Genomic DNA, 17,964 nt, shown 5'->3' with positions numbered 1-17,964 from the left:
GCCTCAGCCTCGAGTGCTGGGATTACAGGCATGCGCCACCATGTCCTGCTGTAATATAATTCTTTTCAATGATTCTTGAAAAATGCCATTGAGTAGATATTGTTATTCCCACTCCACAGTAGAGGAAATTGACTGAAGAAGTAAAGCTCAAGGCTACACATCTATTATCTAGAACTGGAATTTAGAACCAAGCCTGACCCCAGGTTCCTTAAACCATGCTGCCTCCTTGTGGACTACAGATGGCTCCTGGGCAAAACAGAAAGCACAATAATCCATTTCTTGGAATACATCCCATGTTTTCTAGAAGTGAGAAAGGTGTACAGCTAAGGTATTAGGCAAACCCAACTTCGAGGAAATTTGTTCACATGGAGACAGATGGTCACTTGTTTATAAGTGGAAGACAGCATTGGTGACTTTGTGGCTGATTTGCTTTGTGAGGGCTGTGGGAGCACTGATGATGAGGGACCCAGAAAAGAAGACAGTATCAGGGACAGCAGGAAGACTATAGTCATAAAGGTCAATGGATGCAGGCAAAGAGGGAGAGGTGGAGGACCTCTTCAGGATGTTTGCTGAAGCCCGAGCCAAGTCCTGGGGCAGGTGTAGGCTCTTGACCATGAGCTCACCTATTCATGGCAATCGTGGCATCAAACCGTCTCAATCCAGTGCTTAGCACAAGTTAATTTCTCAGTGTTTCTCACTGAAGTATGAAATGGAGAGAGATTTTTTTGGATAGCACTGGAAGAAGTAATAATCCTCCAAGCTCTGCCTCTTAAATTCTCACAGAATACATAGGAAGACGAAGATTATAGCTGAATGTTGCATCAGCATGGAAAACTGAGAGCATCCCAGTTCATCAGTAGACAGATGAACTGGGATCTGACTATGAGGCTGATATATCTAGTCACTTTGAGAAAAGTACCAGGCTACAGGGCCTGACATTTACCCAAGCTGTGCCTCATGAGTACTGTATTATTAAAGAAAGCAAGTTTGACTCTTCTATTCAGGTTTTATCCTCTAGCTCATCCTCAAAGCAGAGACAAACAAATCTAGGATTTACCCCTGTAAATCCCTTGAATATTTCTTTATGCACCTTTGTGCATACTTTATTTATGGGCATGCTTCCCTTGTGCTTCACTTCTGCCGTGCTTGCGTTCCACATTTATGGAGGTTGATGCTGCCAATCCCAGGAAATATGGCAATAAGTGAGTGTTGCATGCATGTACATTCAGGGATGGAGGCTGGGAGGAAGCACCTGTGCATACAGCACATTTTGGAAAGTTAGTTCTAGGAGTTAAGAATTGTCTGTGGGAAAACCACAAAGGACTCCACAATAGTTCACACAAGGACTATTCCAGAGAACCAGAAAAACCACAGAGAGGAGTATGAGGAAGGCACCACCTCAGAAGCTTAAAGTTTCCTTGGGAAAGAGGGAATCTGGCATGGAACTAAGAAATCAGCTTGGTTCAAGCTGTAGCTCTAGAAGAGAGGCCAAACACTGTGGAGAATGGGACCAAGAGCCACCTACCCTCAAACACTGTGTGATCATATCTTGCTTGTTTGATGTGGAGCAGAGAAAGACAATATTCCATTTACAACAAAATAATGAATAGTGAATAGGAGACAGCCTTGCAAAAGATTCAAAGAAGGCAAAGCCTAAGAAACAGACCATAAGCATATATTGGTCACTGGTACATAACATATACTGCACATTGGAGGCCAATGCCATGGCCTCCTAACTGAAACTCTGAACATAGTGACCATACACAAATCATTCCACTCTTTAATGAAGCCAGGTAAATCTGGGTGGTGTGTGGAAGGGGTCCAACCAGTGAATTCTATAAACATCAGCCCCTTGCTGCATTCTTTTTGTCATAACATGAGCTCCATGATCATAAGCAAGTTAATGTGAATTACCAGGGTGATGAGTAAGACAGTCTTTAAATCCATGTATTGGATAGTCAGAAGCTCTGTGGGCAAGTCATTATCCAGGATAAGCATCTCACTGGACAAAAATGGTTCAATATAATCAATCCTAGAATGGGAGCCAGCTGGGCCTTCAAGGGTAAGTGTCATAATAAAGCCTCCATGTCAAAATCTGCTATTGGAACATCACTACAGATCCCTGAATATTAATGAAATAATAAAGAAAACATTATAAATTCTATGTTTATAAATTTTGAATGAACTGGGCCAATTTTACCAATTTTGGGGGAAGGTACAATCTGCCAAAAATCACACAAGAGGAAATAGATGATCTGAATAAGCCTACAACAAGCAAGAAATTAAGACAGTTGTAGTGATGCACAGCTGTAATCCCAGCACTTGGGAGACTGAGATAGGACAAGCACCAAAAGTTTGAGGCTAGCCTGGGGTACATAGTGAGCTCAAGACTGAACTATGTAGTGAGAGTTTATCTCAAAAACAAACAAACAAACACATAAAAAACCCACACAAAAGAAGAGTAAGAAATTAAATCAATAATTATCTTTCCATGCCACCATAATGGTGTGTATGAGTTTCCTGGCTGATGCTCTCAAGAGCATCAACAATGCCGAAAAGAGAGGCAAGTGCCAGGTCCTTATTAGGCTGTGCTCCAAAGTCATCATGTGGTTTCTAACTGTGATGATGAAGCATGGTTACATTGGTGAATTTGAAATCATTGATGATCACAGGGCTGGAAAAATTGTTGTGAACCTCATGTGCAGGTTAAACAAGTATGGAGTGATCAGCCCCAGGTTTGATGTGCAACTGAAAGACCTGGAAAAATGGCAGAACAGTCTGCGTCCATCATGTCAGTCTGGTTTTACTGTACTGACAACCTCTGCTGGCATCATGGATCACAAAGAAGCAAGATGAAAACACACAGGAGGGAAAATCCTGAGATTCTTTTTCTAGGGATGTAAACCACACAAATAAAATGCCTCAGTGTGGATCCTATCCTCGCTACAGCCTACATCAAGCCAACCATTGAAGACTGGTTGCGCAGGTGCCTCTGCAATATCCCCACCACCCCCTGTGCTCTCAGGCCTCCCAATTGTGCCAGTTCATGGATCTATGCTGCAGAGGCACAGGTGGTCATAAAGGTCATTTTTCTGAGCTCCAGAAGATAGAACAGAAGTGAACAACTGCAATGAAGGCACATCAGATCTCCACAGTTGGTAAGTTGGGGAGATCACCACCTTCCATCAGAACTTTGAATATCTTCAGAAAAAGAGCAGAGGAAACCAGCAGTAGAACCTTGCAGCGTTCAACCCTGCGGGAGGTCACAGAACTCATTTTGGGCCTTGCAGTCCAAATTCAGCCTGAATCTCAGGGGTCAACCATCAGTTAGCTGAGATCAAAGGACTTAGTTCTGCCCATGGTTGCACATGTTGTATATTATGACAGCAGAGATATAATCTGAAAGAGGCCTTTCAAATTCTTCTTCTTTCTTTTCCTCATTCCACTCTGCAAATTCTCTTTTCTGTCTTCTTTTTCCAACTCAGTCTCTTGCTCCCCCATATTATTCTCCATCTTCCTTCCTATTCTTGTTCCTGCCCTAACTAGGACCTCTTCTTTTATTGTTTGTTCTTCTCTATTTTCTTTTCTTCTCTCATTTTCCTTCACTCAAGGGTCAATAGTTTCAAAGGAAAGTGAGCCCCTATTATATTCTTATCCTTATTCTTGCACTCTGTCTTTCTCTCTTGTCTTCAACATTTTCCTAAAGTTTGTGTGGTCATCCTGTGTCCTCTGGCTTCACTTGAAATGTTCTCCAATTCTTCTATCTATCTACTTCTCTCATCCTAACTCTGTCTAAGCCCCCATCCTAAAGGATGAAGATGCTATATTGAAGAGTTCATTCACTGCAAACATATTTTGGGCTGCTCCTTGATTTTGATTGAATTCAGATGGTTTAAAGGTGATAGATTAATGACAACCACAAATGGTAAATTTTTAAACTGTGCTTGATCCTGTTGTATTACTGACTGTATCAATTGGGCTAAAGGGTTGTGATTGATTTAATGATATGTCCTTTCTGATACTATGAAAATGAGAATGTCTATGAGTCATTAGAGACTCAAAAGCTAAAGTGAAACTATATCAGAAAGATTTAAGTAATAACCTAGGAATTAAACCAAGGACAACCCAACAATAAAAATAAAAATGACAAAACAAGCAAGACACAAAGACAGACTTCCAGTTCACCAACAACAAACTCTAGGGGAAATGAGCTTGAAAAGTCTGACAGACAACCACCAGGACACCCTAAACCCATAGCACAGGAAGTAACAAAACAGATCAATCGGGCTCTAGAAAAATTCAAAACAGAAATAATTTCCCAGATAACCATAGAGATGGTGAGCAAAATGAAAGACATGATTAAAGACTCCAGAACAGAAAATGACAAAAAAAATAGATGTGCTCAGGACCATGATAGAAGCCATGAAGGCCCAGTACAAGAAAGAAATGTAAACCATGAATGCCCAACATAGGGAAGAAATGGAATCCATGAAACAGATTCAAACAGATATCCAGGAGATTAAAAACTCTATCAAAAGTTTTTCAGTAGGATAAATGAACGTGAAGATAGAATTTCAGATATAGAAGATAGGATTGCAGTCAGTGACTGTGAAGAGATAGATCTCTTAAAATCAGTAAGGGATCATGAGAAATCAATCCAACAACTCCTAGATGATGCAAAGAAAAATAACATAAGACTGATAGGAATCCATGAAGTAGCAGGAGAAAATACAAATGACTTTAAAAAGCTGTTCACAGAATTAATGACAGAAAACTTCCCAAACAGAGGGGAAGAATTTGACATTCAGATAACTGAAGCATATAGGACTCCAACTAGCCATGATAAAAAAAAAATTTACACCCAGACATATAATAATCAAGATCCCAGAAACCCAACAGAAGAACAAAATACTGCAAGCAGTAAGAGAAAAGAAACAAATCACATGCAAAGGAAAGCCCATCAGAATCACAGCAGACTTTTCAACACAAACCCTTAGGGCAAGGAGAGCCTGGAGTGAGATATTTCAAGTACTAAAAGAGAACAACCTCCAACCTAGATTGATGTATCCTGCAAAACTCTCTTTCAAAGTGGAGGGGGAAATAAGATACTTCCATGACAAAGAACACCTGAGAAACTTCATGAATACCAAACCAGCACTGCAAGGAATTTTAAACAATATCTTAGAAAAATCAATGAACATCACAATACCATGAGGCCCAACAGAGCAAATCAATTAGGCAAGGCAAGAAACTAAAGGGAGAGGGGTAAAAATTAAAAAGAGCCAACAAAAGGACAATAACATGACAATAATAAGTCAGTACATATCAGTTATAACCATCAATGTCAATGGCCTCAACTGACCAATCAAGAGAAATAGACTGGCAGAATGGATTAAGAAGCAAAATCCAACAATATGTTGTATAAAAGAAACACATCTAGTGTAAAAAGAAGCCCATAGACTGAAAGTGAAAGGATGGAATACAGTTCTCTTGTGACAGGAGCCCAGAAAAAAGCAGAGATAGCTATCTTATTTGCAGACAAAGTAAACTTCAAACCAAAACTGATTAAGACAGACAAGGAAGGCCACTACATCCTTGTAAAGGGAATAATTCAAGAGGAAGAGATGACAATCATAAATATATATGCACCAAATATTAATGCCCCCAACTCTATGAAGCAAATATTAAGTAATATGAAAAACCAAATAAGCACTAATACAATTGTAGTGGGGGGCCTAAATACTCCACTATCACAAATAGACAGATCATCTAGGCAAAAAAATCAATAAAAAAATACTAGAAATGAATGAAGCTTTTGAACATATGGACTTAATAGATGTCTATAGAGTGTTCCACCCACAAAACCAGAATATATATTCTTTTTGGCTGCACTTGGTTCATTTTACAAGATAGACCACATACTAGCTCATAGAACAGGTTTGAATAAATGCAAAGGAATCAAAGTTATCCCATGTATATTATCAGATTATAGTGCAATTAAGCTGGAAATCAATAGCATAAGAAACCACAGGAACTTCACAACCACATGGAAATTGAACAACACTCTCCTGAACAATTTATGGATCACAGAGGAAATTAAAGAAGAAATTAGACAGTTTTTACAAATAAATGATAGTGCCAGCACAACATACAGGTATGGGACACAATAAGATAGTTCTACATAGAAAATTCATAGCAGTGAATGCCCACACTAAGAAAACAGAGTGAGCTCAAATAAACAACCTAATGATGAATCTTAGACTCCTAGAAAAAGAAGAGCAAGAAAAACAAGAAAGGAAATTAAAAAGATTAGAGTAGAAATCAGTGCAATGGAAACTAGGAAAATGATAGAAAAAAATAAATGAACTGAAGAGCTGTGTTTTGAAAGAATAAATAAAATTGATAAATCCTTAGCTAACCTTGTCAAAAAAGGAAAGACAAGGCTCAGATCCATGCAAATTAGGAGCAAAAAGGTGAAGTCACAACAGATCCAGCAGAAATCCAGAGGATCATCACTACCTACTTTGAGAATGCTAATAAAATGGAAAACACAGAAGAAATGGACGTATTTCTAGATACTTATGAATTACCAAAGTTGAACAAAGAAGATAAAATTCTAAACACTACAATCAGTGAAATTGAAACTAAAAGCTTACCAATGAAGAAAAGCCCAGGTCCTGATGGATTCACTGCTGAATTTTATAAGACATTTAGAGAAGAACTACTGTCACTACTCTTTAAACTTTTCAGTGAAATTGAAAGGGAAGCAATACTTCCAAATTCATTCCTGGAAGCAAGTGTTAATTTGATTCCCAAACCAGGGAAAGACCCAACTAAAAAAGAGAACTACAGGCCAATATCCTTAATGAATACAGATACAAAAATCCTTAATAAGATACTGGCAAACAGAATACAGAGGGTCATCAAGAAGATCATACACTCTGACCAAGTCAGATTTATTCCAGGGATGCAAGGATGGTTCAACATACATAAGTCAATAAATGTAATACACTATATTAACAGAGTCAAGGACAAAAACCATATGATCCTCTCAATAGATGCAGAAAAAGCATTTGACAAAATTCAACACCCATTCATGATAAAAACCCTGCAAAAAATTGGAATAGATGGTTTATATCTTAACTTAATAAAGGCTGTCCATGAAAAACCAATAGCCAACATTATATTAAATGGCCAAAAACTGAGAACCTTCACCTTAAAATCAGGAACAAGACATGATGCCCATTATCACCACTCCTCTTCAATATAGTTCTGGAAACATTAGCCACAGCAATTAGACAAGAGAAAGAAATTAAAGCAGTAAAGATAGGAAAGGAAGAAGATAAACTGTCATTATTTGCTGATGATATGATACTCTACATTGAAGACCCAAAAAATTCCACCAAAGGACTTCTAGACTTAATTGACATTTCAGCCGAGTAGCTGGATACCAGGTCAACACTCAAAAATCAATAGCCTCCTTGTACAAAAATAACAGATTCACTGAGAGAGAAATTAGGGAAATAATTCCTTTCACAATAGCATCCAAAAATATGAAGTATCTAGGAATCAATCTAATGAAAGAAGCAAAAGATCTCTACACTGAAAACTACAGCACTCTGAAAAAAGAGATTGAAGAGGATATAAGAAAATGGAAAGATATCCCCTGCTCCTGGGTAGGAAGAATCAACATAGTGAAAATTGCCATACTACCAAAAAACTGCTATACAGATTCAATGCAATGCTGATTGAAATTCCAATAGTATATTTCACAGAACTAGAAAAAAATAATCCAAAAATTCATTTGGAACCAGAGGAGACCTAGAATAGCAAAAGCCATCCTAGGCAACAGAGACATGGCAGTGGGTATAACAATTCCCAGTTTGAAACTATACTACAAAGCCACTGTGAAAAAAACAACATGATACTGGCAAAGAAACAGACCTGAGGACCAGTGGAATGGATTGGAAGATACAAAAAAAACTCCATATGTACTCTACCTCATCTTTGACAAAGGAGCCAACCATCCTCAGTGGAGGAAAGATAGCCTCTTTAATAAATGGTGTTGGAAAAACTGGATTTTAACCTGCCAAAGATTAAAACTAGACCCTTATCTTTCACCATGGACTAAACTAAAATCCAAGTGGATTAAAGATCTAAATATTAAAAAAGAGATGCTAAATCTGCTGGAAGATAAGTTAGGCAGAACTCTTGAAGACGATCACGTAGGAAAAGACTTTATGAACAAATCCTCAGTAGCATGAGAACTAGCAGAAAGAATCAACAACTGGGATCTTATCTTATTAAAAAGCTTCTGCACTGCAAAAGAAACCATCAACAGAACCAAGAGACAAAATACAATGTGGGAAAAAATTTTACCAGCTGCTCCTCAGACAAAGGACTATTATCTAGAATATATAAAGAACTCAGTCCCCCCAAATATAAAGACCGAATTAAAAAATGGGCATCTGAAATGACAGACATCTATCAGACAAAGAAGTAAAAGCAGCAAATAAATATATGAAAAAATGTCCCACATTACTGGTCATTCGAGAGATTCAGATGAAAACAGCACTGAGATTCCACCTCACCCCAGAGAGAATGGCTGCTATCAAGAAATCAACCAAAAACAAATGTTGGTGGGGTTGTGGGGAGAAAGGAACCGTTTTCCATTGTTGGTGGGAGTGCGGACTGGTGCCACCACTATGGAAATCAATATGGAGATACCTCAAAGAACTAGGATTAGAGATTCCATTTGATCCAGCCATCCCTCTGCTGGATATCTTTCCAAAAGAATTAAAAGAATCATACCACAGTGATATATGCTCACTCATGTTTATAGTGTCACAGTTTGTAGTTGCTAAAACTTGGAAACATCCCGATTGCCCATCAGTTGGAGATTGGATAAAGAAGATGTGGTTTGTCTATAAAATGAAATACTACTCAGCCATAAAGAATGAGAAATTAGATTTATTCATAGGAAAATTGATGCATATTTAGGTCATACTCTTAAGTGAAATAAATAAGTCACACTTGTGTAAATATTGAATAGTTTCTCTAATGTGAAAAAGTATAATTGTACATTAGATCCTAATGGTATAATTGACCATGTGAAATAGGAAGAAAAGGGCTAAAGGTGTAGGGGAAGTGGGAAGGGTAGTAGAAAGGAAATAAGGGAAAAGAAAAAAATCTGAGAAAATGAAAAAATGGAAATAAAGTTTTTGTAACTAGGGAAGGGAGGAGGGGTGAAGGGAGGGCAGGGGTATGGGAAAAAAATGAGAAGCAAGACCTGTCATGTAAAGGTACAAGATCCCAATGATGAATGTAACTGTACTGTATACCTAAAAAGTACCAATAAACTCAATTTTTAAAATGCCTCAACGGAAAAAAAATTAACAACCTTTCAAAAATAGCAAGTACTGGTCTAATTAGGTTTCTTGGTAAGTTCTTTCAATGATTTAAGGGGAAAAATATACCAATATTCTAACGTTTCTTTCAGAAGACAGAAGCAGAGGTAATACTTCCTTATTTAGCCTGTAAGACCAGCAGCAACCCAATAATAAATCCAGACAAAGACATTAAAAGAAAATATAACTACAGACAAAAATTTCTCATGAACATGGAACAAAAGTTTTCAACAAAATATTAGCAAATTGAGCCTAACAATGTATAAAAAGATTATACATCACGACCAGGTACGATTTATACCAGGTATGCAAGGCTGGCAAAACATTCAGAAACCAATATATTCTATTATATCAACAGGCTAAAGGAGAAAATACATGATTATATTATATCAATAGATGCAGAAAAAGCATTTGATGAACTTCAATGTACATTCATGATTATAACTCTCAGCAAATTAGGAACAGAAGGAAACTTTCTCAATTTGATAAAGGACATCTACAAACACCATAAAACTGTCATATTTAATGATGAGAAACTTGAAGCTTTTCTGCTAAGATGAGGAACAAGGTGAAGATGTTGCCTGTTACCAGTCCTTTCTGATATTGTTTTGGAAGTTGTACCAGTCAGTGCCCACTAGAGAAACATATTTAATGTAAGATGCATGAATATAAAGCTGGGCATGGTGATGCATGCCTGTAATCTCAGCACTCAAGAGGCTGAGGGAAGAGGATCACTGTGAGTTCAAGGCCAACCTGGGGTACATAGCCTAAACTACACTGAAAACCCCTTTCTCAAACAAACAGACAATGCATATATATATCAATATTTATAAGATAGGTGTACAATGGCTGTTTGTGGAGTTAGGTGTGCAAGAGAGCAAAAGGGCTCTGTGTGCTGGAAATCAGTCCAGTCAAATGTTGAAGGCCTGGAGCTCACTGCTTTGTCCTGTGCAAGTCTGTATTAGGAAGCCAAAGAGTCTGTGCAGGAGGCTTAAGGGTCTATGCTGGAAGTAAGGAGATGACATCCAAGGTGAAGATGAAAACTGGAGTGCCTCCAAAGAAGCAGAAGTGGGCCTTCCTTCTCCGTCTCTCTTTTATTCTATTCTGACTATAAGCCTATTGGTTAGTGGCCAGGGTGGGTCTTCTGTCTTCAATAAATCCCTTCAGCCACACCCAGAACTATGCTGATTCAATTTAGTTGTGTATTTCCCACTCAAGCTGATACAGTCAGTTAACTATCACAGAAGTCCTAAAGAAAACTAGAAACACAAAGAAGAGGCATATATATTCAGAAGGAAAAAATAAAACTGTCTTTGCAGGTGATATGATCATCTACAAAGAAAATTCAAAAGAATAAGTGAAAACCTTCCCAGAACTAATACAGTTGCAGGATACATGGTTTATATATGAAAGTCAATAGCTTTCCTTTATATCAGCAAAGACAAAAGAAATTTGAAATTTAAAACACATGCCATCTCCATTAGCACTCTCCAAAGATGAAACACTTAGTAACAAACCTATCAAAATATATACAAATCTATACATGCAAACCTACAAAACTCTGATGAAAGATATCAAAGAACTAAATAAATGGAGAGATAGTCCATGTTCATGGATGGGAAGACTCCATATTGTTAAGATTTTTAGTCCTTCCCAATTTGATATATAGAGTCTATATAACCCAAATCAAAATCCCCGCAAGTTATTTTTTGGATATCAAAAACTAATTCAAAAGGAGCTAAAGGTATAGTGAAGGTGAGATGGGTAGGGGAAGGGTAACAAGGGAAAAGAAAAAAAAATGTGAGATAATGAAAAAATGGAAATAAAGTGTTTGTAGATGGGGAGGCAAGGAGGGGGTGAAGGGAGGGCAGGGATAAGGGGAAAAAATGAGAATCAAGGCTTGTCATGTTGAGGTACAAGATCCTAACAATGAATGTAACTGTACTGTATCCCTAAAATTTACCAATAAACTCAATTAAAACTGAAAAAAAAACTAATTCAAAAGTTTTTAATAAAGGGAACAAAAGAACCAGAATAGCCAAATTAATACGGATGAAGCCAAAGAAATTCAGAGGACTGACATCACCTGACTTGAAGAGTTACTATAAAGCTACAGTGACCAGCTGGGTATGGTGGTTCATGCCTATAGTCCCTGTATTTGAAAGGCTGAGACAGGGGTGAGTTCAAGATCAGCCTGAACTATATAGAAAAATCCTGTCTCAGTAAAAAAAGAAAGAAAGAAAGAAAGCAGGCAAGCTACAGTGATCAAGACAATGTAGCACTGGAAAAACAATAGAAATAGACCAATGGAACAGAAAAAAGCACAAAAACAGATGACATGAATATAGTTAATTGAATCTTGGCAAAGGAACAAGGACAATACAATGGAGCAAAGATAGTCTTTCCAACAAATGGTGCTGGAACAACTAGATGGTCGCATGCAGAAAAATTGACACAGACTTTGTGCCTTTTGTCAAGAATTACCTCAAAATGGATTATAGATCTAAATGTAAAGTACAAAACAATTTGAAAGATAACATAAGAGAAAATCCTTGTGGCCTTGTATACGGCATTGACTTTTTAGTTACAACTACAAATCCATAATCCATGAAAGAGTTGAAAAACTGAATTTTGTTGCAATTAAACACTTTGCTCTGTGAAAAACAATGTTGAGAATTATAAGACAAGCTACAAATTGGGAGAAAATATTTGCAAAACAGATATCTGATGATTAAAAAAAAAAACTTTTCTCCAAAATATACAAAGAATACTTAAGACTCAGCAGAAAGAAAATAACCAGTTTGATTAAAACTGGGAAAAGACCTGAATAGATACCTCAAGAAAGAAAGTATGTAGATGGCAAATAAGCATATGAAAAGATGTTCAACATCATATGTCATCAGGGAATTGTAAATTAAAATAATAACGAGGTACTGCCACACACCTATTTAGAATGTCCAAAATTCAGAACACTGACATCAAATTCTGACAAGGGTGTGGGACAATCAGAACTCATTCATTTCTGGTGGAAGTGTGAAATGCTATAACTACTTCTATGGGCAGAAGGGATGAATAAGTGCAGCAGAAGGGATTTTCAGAGCAATAAGACTACTCTGTATGATACCATAATGGTGGATACATGCATTATATATTTATCCAAACCTATGGAATAGGTATATCAGTCAGTGCTTTCTTGGAAACAGATTTAATGCAGATATACAAATGTATAAGAATTTACAAGATTGGATTACAATGGCTGCCAGCAGAGTCAGGTGTGGAAAAGTGCAAAAGGCTGTCTGTGTGCTGGAGATCTGAAGGATCCAGTCATAAGCCAGGAGCTCACTGTAGTGTCCTGTGTGAGTCCATATTAGGAGGCCAAGGAGTCTGAGATAAAGGTTAAAGGATCTGTGCTAGAGGCTGATGAGTCAGCACTGGAAGCCAGGAGACGATGTGCAAGGTGAAGGTGAACACTGGAGCTCCTCCAAAGAAACACAAGTGGACTTCCTTCTTCGTTTCTCTTTTATTCCATTTAGGTGGCAAGCTATGGTTTGTTGTCACTCACATCCAGGATGGATCTTTAATTTTCCATAAATCCCTTCAGCCACATTCAGAAGTATGCTGATCCAATTTAGTTGGGCATTTCTTATTCAAGTTGAAACAATCAGTTAACTATTACTCTGTGCAACACTAAAAATGATCCCTAACATGAGCTATGGTCTTTGGATGGTAATGTGGTAATATAGATCACTAATTACAGATGTGTACCACTGTGATACGAGAAGTCAATAGTCGAGGAGACTAAGCATGCAGGTAAAGAACGTATGTGGGAAATCTCTACTTTCTGCTCAATTTTGCTGTGAACCTAAAACTGTGCTAAAAAATAAAATACTAATTTACACAAACAATAATCTACTTTTAAGAGGGGTGAGGTCAGAAACAGAGACCTGCATAGTCAAATAAATTCCAACCCAAAACAAAAATCTATCAGTGGCTATCAATCTCAGCCTGCAAACTTATTTTCCTTAAATAAACTTAATTCTGGCTCCAAAACCTCATCCTCCCACCACATAATCCATCTCGGATACTATTGGGTCTCTGCTGGGGCATCATAGATTCTGCAGTGGAGCCCTGAAAATCAGAGTGGGGGTCTCTCTGCTGCATGTCATCACAGTAGCCACTGTCTTCCTCATTCTCCAGGCCTGCAGCTTTTCTCAGTATGGCGCCTTTTAGTTTAGAGGTCACATTACAGGGACTCAGAAATCTTTGCTGAATTTGAGAATGCCCTAGGGCTCCCCCTGCAGGAGAGTGTGGGACAATGCTGTGAGGTAACAGTGCAGAGAGGAAAGGGAACCCAGCTGCTGGGCTCTGGGCTTTCAGGTGTCTTTAGTTTTTTTCCTCATCGCTGAGACACAATACCAAGCACCTGACACATGAAGAAGGAGAGGTTTATTTTGGCTCACAGTCACGTCCATGGTTGGCTGGGTCCAAGACAGAAACAGTATGGTAGAGGGGCATCGCAGAGGAAAAGCTGCTCTCATCATGGCAGTCAGGACACGGGAAGGGGGATGGAAATGCACCCTGCCAGGCAGGCCACCAGTGATGGCCACTTTTGACCAGGCCCCAGCTCTTAGCATCACAGTCACCTATCATACCCCTATAATCCAATAACCTTCCAAAAGCCCAGCCTCTGAGCACATGGGAGTTTGGGGATCATTCTTGATTTAAATCATAACACCAGACATTTCTGTCTATTCTGTCCAAATGTAACTATAGTCAAGTGGGGTAATTAAATTAATATTTTTACTTCCTCTCTAGTTCTCTTCTGCTCCATATCCAGAGACAAATTTCATATGCATGTGTGGTGGAGGCCACATTGGTTAATAATTTAAAATACCCTTCATTCAGCTTGCCTATTATACTTCCTCTTCATTATTTCCTCAGTAAGATAAGATCATGAAGTTCTGGTCTTCCATGAGATTCTTTTTTTTTGGTACCGAGGATTGAACTTGGGTCCTTGCAGGCCACCGAACTGCTGAGCTAAATGCCCGGCCCCTCCGTGAGATTCTTGAAAGAGGAAGGATTTGAGCTGTGTATGGGCGCACATTCCTGAAATCCCAGCACTCTGGGAGGCTGAGGCAGGGCAACTGCCTTTTTTAGCCTAGCTGGGCAATTTAGCAACTTAGACCCTGTCTCAAAGTACAAAATAAAAAAAGGGCTGGTTTAGTCACACCATGACTTACTGAGACTTTCTTGTGAAAATTCAGTTCTCTTCTTTTTCTTGGCAGTACTGGGGATCAAACTCAAAGCCTTGGACATATTAGGAAAGTATTCTCCCACTGAGTTACATTCCCAGCTCTCTTTTAATTTGAGATAGGGTTTTGTTAAGTTGCCCAGGCTGAGGGGCAGAACCTCAGGTGGCCCAAGGTGGCCTGTCTGGTGAGCTCAAAGCAGCACAGCCTGACTCATCCTGGTTGGGAGACGGTGTTACTGTGGGAATCGACCTAGAGTCCCCTGAGGATCTGGATGCCAAACAACCATGGGAAGCCTCCTCCGCATGACTGCCAGTGGTACTTGCGGGACCGACCATCCGACACTTACTACCCTGGGGGCTGCCTGTCTTAGGAAGACGACCTGATATCTGATCTGGACTGGGGTGACCCCTTGGGAGTTTCACATTAGCCTGCAGCACCTGCACATGACCAAGACATGCATATTGCTTTAGTTTTTACTCCCAGACAATAAAGAGGAGCACTCAGGAGTTATGTCTCACCTTCCAAGGCACAGAGGCTGAGATTTGAATGTGAAGGTACGTTCTGGGGTCACTCAGAATTTGAATTGGAAGCCAGGCCTCACTGAATCCAAAGATTTGTTTGTGGGAAGAGCAAAGGAACAATCATTCCCAGGGACTGCCAGCCATTCCATTCAAACTACTCTCAGAGGCACTATGACCTGACAGCCCTGTGTGACATCTACAGGCTCCCCTGTGAGGTTAGAAATCATGTGGTGGTTTTTCTATGCAACCAATATTACCTGAGAGCACACAGCAATGATGATTAATTTTGAGGAACAGAATGGCAACAATGCCTTTATGGTTGGATCCATCCGTGTGGATCCTGAGGCAGCCCTGACTATGTCAGTGAGGACAGTGACAGGACCACAGTGGATTTCATGAGGTGCACTGAGTGCTATAAGGACATATTAGTTGCTGGATGAGGATCTGGACAAAATCTGTCCTATATCAAGATCATGGCTGTGGGGCAGAGCTATGTTGTGAATCATACAGCTGACCACATGTAGAGCTGGATCATTCATTACCTCATGAACATCCATGTGACGCCCACTTCATCTCCATCTGCCAGCATGGGGAGAGCAAGTCAACATCAAGGGCCAGATTGGCAGGAACCCAAGGCTTCCCTCTGGGGCTGGGAGTTTGCCAAAAGCCTGGCCCTGTTCATCAGTGATGGAACATCAAGGATCTGAAGGTCTGGACAAGTCAGATGAAGAGGATGACTCTGCCAGCAGTGATATTGATTTGGACTTCTGTGAGGAAATGAGAGGAAATTCAGAACCGTTATCTATTGGAGGTTGCCCTGCGGGACCAGGACAAGTACTCACATGGGTGCCCCAAAGGGGACTCCTATGGGGGCTTTGTGCAGTGACTGGAACTGGAGCAACAAGAGGATGTGCACGTCCTCTGTCACCCAGCCACTTCCCTGACTGGGTAGCAGAATAGCTGCCCTACCTCAAGCATATAGTCCTGAAGCACACAGTCCTGAAGCTCACTCCTGCAGCTTCTAATAGTGAAGTAGAGTCCATACTCCTGAATGTGGCAGCTGTGAACATGCACAGGGACAGGCCTCAAAATGTCTCCAGAGTAAGCCTTTGTCATAGTTCCTGCTCACCAGTAACCATGTCTTGTTCACTGCTATGCTTGTGCAGTGTAGACCTTTGTGAATGAGGTCATCCCAGGCCCCCATGGTGCATGTAACAGTCATCATACAGGAACATTCTCAGAGCTACGCATGGCTAGGGGGCCCAGAACTCCCAGCCCAGACCTCCCAGCCCAGACCACCTGCCTCCTTGTTGATAGTGATCGGTTTAGGCATGGCAGCTGACCTGGCACTAACAACCACTGGGCCAGATGGCACCATGCAGCAGGGCAAGGTTTCCAGGCCCCTGGCCCCTCTGTTGTAGCTCTTGGATGGTCTCTGTCTTTGGCCCAGTTGGCTCATGAAATGAGCAACCCTAAATGTGAAATGGAAAAATCTCACTGGGATGTCCCCACTGTGGTCCAGGATAGACCAGGTTACCCCCTAAAGGGCTTCTCCCTTCCTCTGCTCTCTGTCACCCTTTGCTAAATCAGCAGCCACTGTCCAGGCCCTCGGGTCTGTGTCACCCATTCTTGTGAGCACTTATGAAAGCAGCACGCTTGCTTTGGAGCATCGTGATGCTGAGGAAACACATGGGAAGGTCAGCATTTGTAGTCACCCTTTCTCACTGGAATCGAGGCAACTGGTGGCCAGTACCAACTGCTCTCACAGTGGAGCCACTCAGACAGAGCATTTGTACGAGTTACCTTTCTAGTGCACACACCAAAGTGCTCAGGTAGGAGGCTGGGTCTCCTCTTCCCGGGAGAGATACGAGCTACCTTCTCAGCTGTGCACACCAGTGGCTGCCACTTATCTGTTCCTACTTTTGTCCATGCAGGAATGTTCACCGGTGGCCAACATATGCACTCACCATGAACGGCTCAGAAAAAATCTGCTGTGGTCCTGTAAAACATGTCCGGGCACTTGTTGGCCTCTATCTGTGCGACTGAAGAAGGGAGAAGACAGAATCTAGAAGTGGCCCTTGTCTAAGGGAGGATTTCTCCAGCCATGTCACAGCTCTGGTTCACATGCATGTAAGTCAGGTGGAAACAGCTTTAATGATGTCTACCATCTCCCATGGCCCTGAGTTCTTTTGAGGTCAGGTTTTGGGTTCTGGCTCCATTTCATCTGACCAACAGACTGATAGGTTGTAATGCAAAGCCAGAAAAAAGGAGGAGTCAGTTCCCTGCTGCCCAGCGGTAGCCTTGCTGAGGTCAGGCACCTGGATTCCAAGCCCACTGTGTCCCCAGAACCTTTCCAGGCCTGTGCCTGGCATAGCAGTCTGCCTTTTACAGCTCCCTAGGGTTTAAACCCTACAGGTATCAACTGCCCCTGAGAAAAGTCAATGTCCCTGAGGCTGGCCAGTGGTCTCTCATCCTCATGTGCTGCAGCAGCTGTGGACAAACACAGGTAGAGATGTCTGAGATGAGGCTGGGGCAGAATCCTCCACCTGGATTCATCTCCTGTCAGAGCCCCAATCCCTAACACGGGGCCAGAAGGCCACTCCATTGCCTTGGAACACGAGGTGGTAGCTTTTGTGTCCCTCAGAGTTTGGGTGACTTTTGTCACCTGGACATACTCACTTGTTAGCTATAGTAGGTCCCCTTGGCTAGTGGGTGGATGTCACCTGAGGCAAGATACTGTGGCCTTTTTTCCTCTTTGTACCCCAACAAGCCAGAAGTTGCTAG

The 17,964-nt window shown here is 40.6% G+C and overlaps 1 protein-coding gene and 1 pseudogene across 1 annotated transcript; both read left to right on the top strand.

Moving 5' to 3' along the window:
• The first annotated feature begins 2,502 nt into the window (after window positions 1-2,502).
• LOC104863286 (40S ribosomal protein S15a-like) lies at window positions 2,503-2,856 on the top strand. Its single transcript, XM_033762754.1, has one exon. It carries the CDS (start codon window positions 2,503-2,505, stop codon window positions 2,854-2,856), a length of 354 nt encoding a protein of 117 aa, XP_033618645.1.
• A 9,999-nt stretch (window positions 2,857-12,855) lies between these two features.
• LOC117285706 lies at window positions 12,856-17,761 on the top strand (annotated as a pseudogene).
• The last annotated feature ends 203 nt before the right edge of the window (window positions 17,762-17,964 follow it).

This window comes from Fukomys damarensis, unplaced genomic scaffold (assembly GCF_012274545.1).
Source record: "Fukomys damarensis isolate Sample0158 unplaced genomic scaffold, DMR_v1.0_HiC HiC_scaffold_2, whole genome shotgun sequence".
Lineage (NCBI taxonomy): Eukaryota > Metazoa > Chordata > Mammalia > Rodentia > Bathyergidae > Fukomys > Fukomys damarensis.
This window is presented reverse-complemented; position numbering and strand designations above follow the sequence as displayed.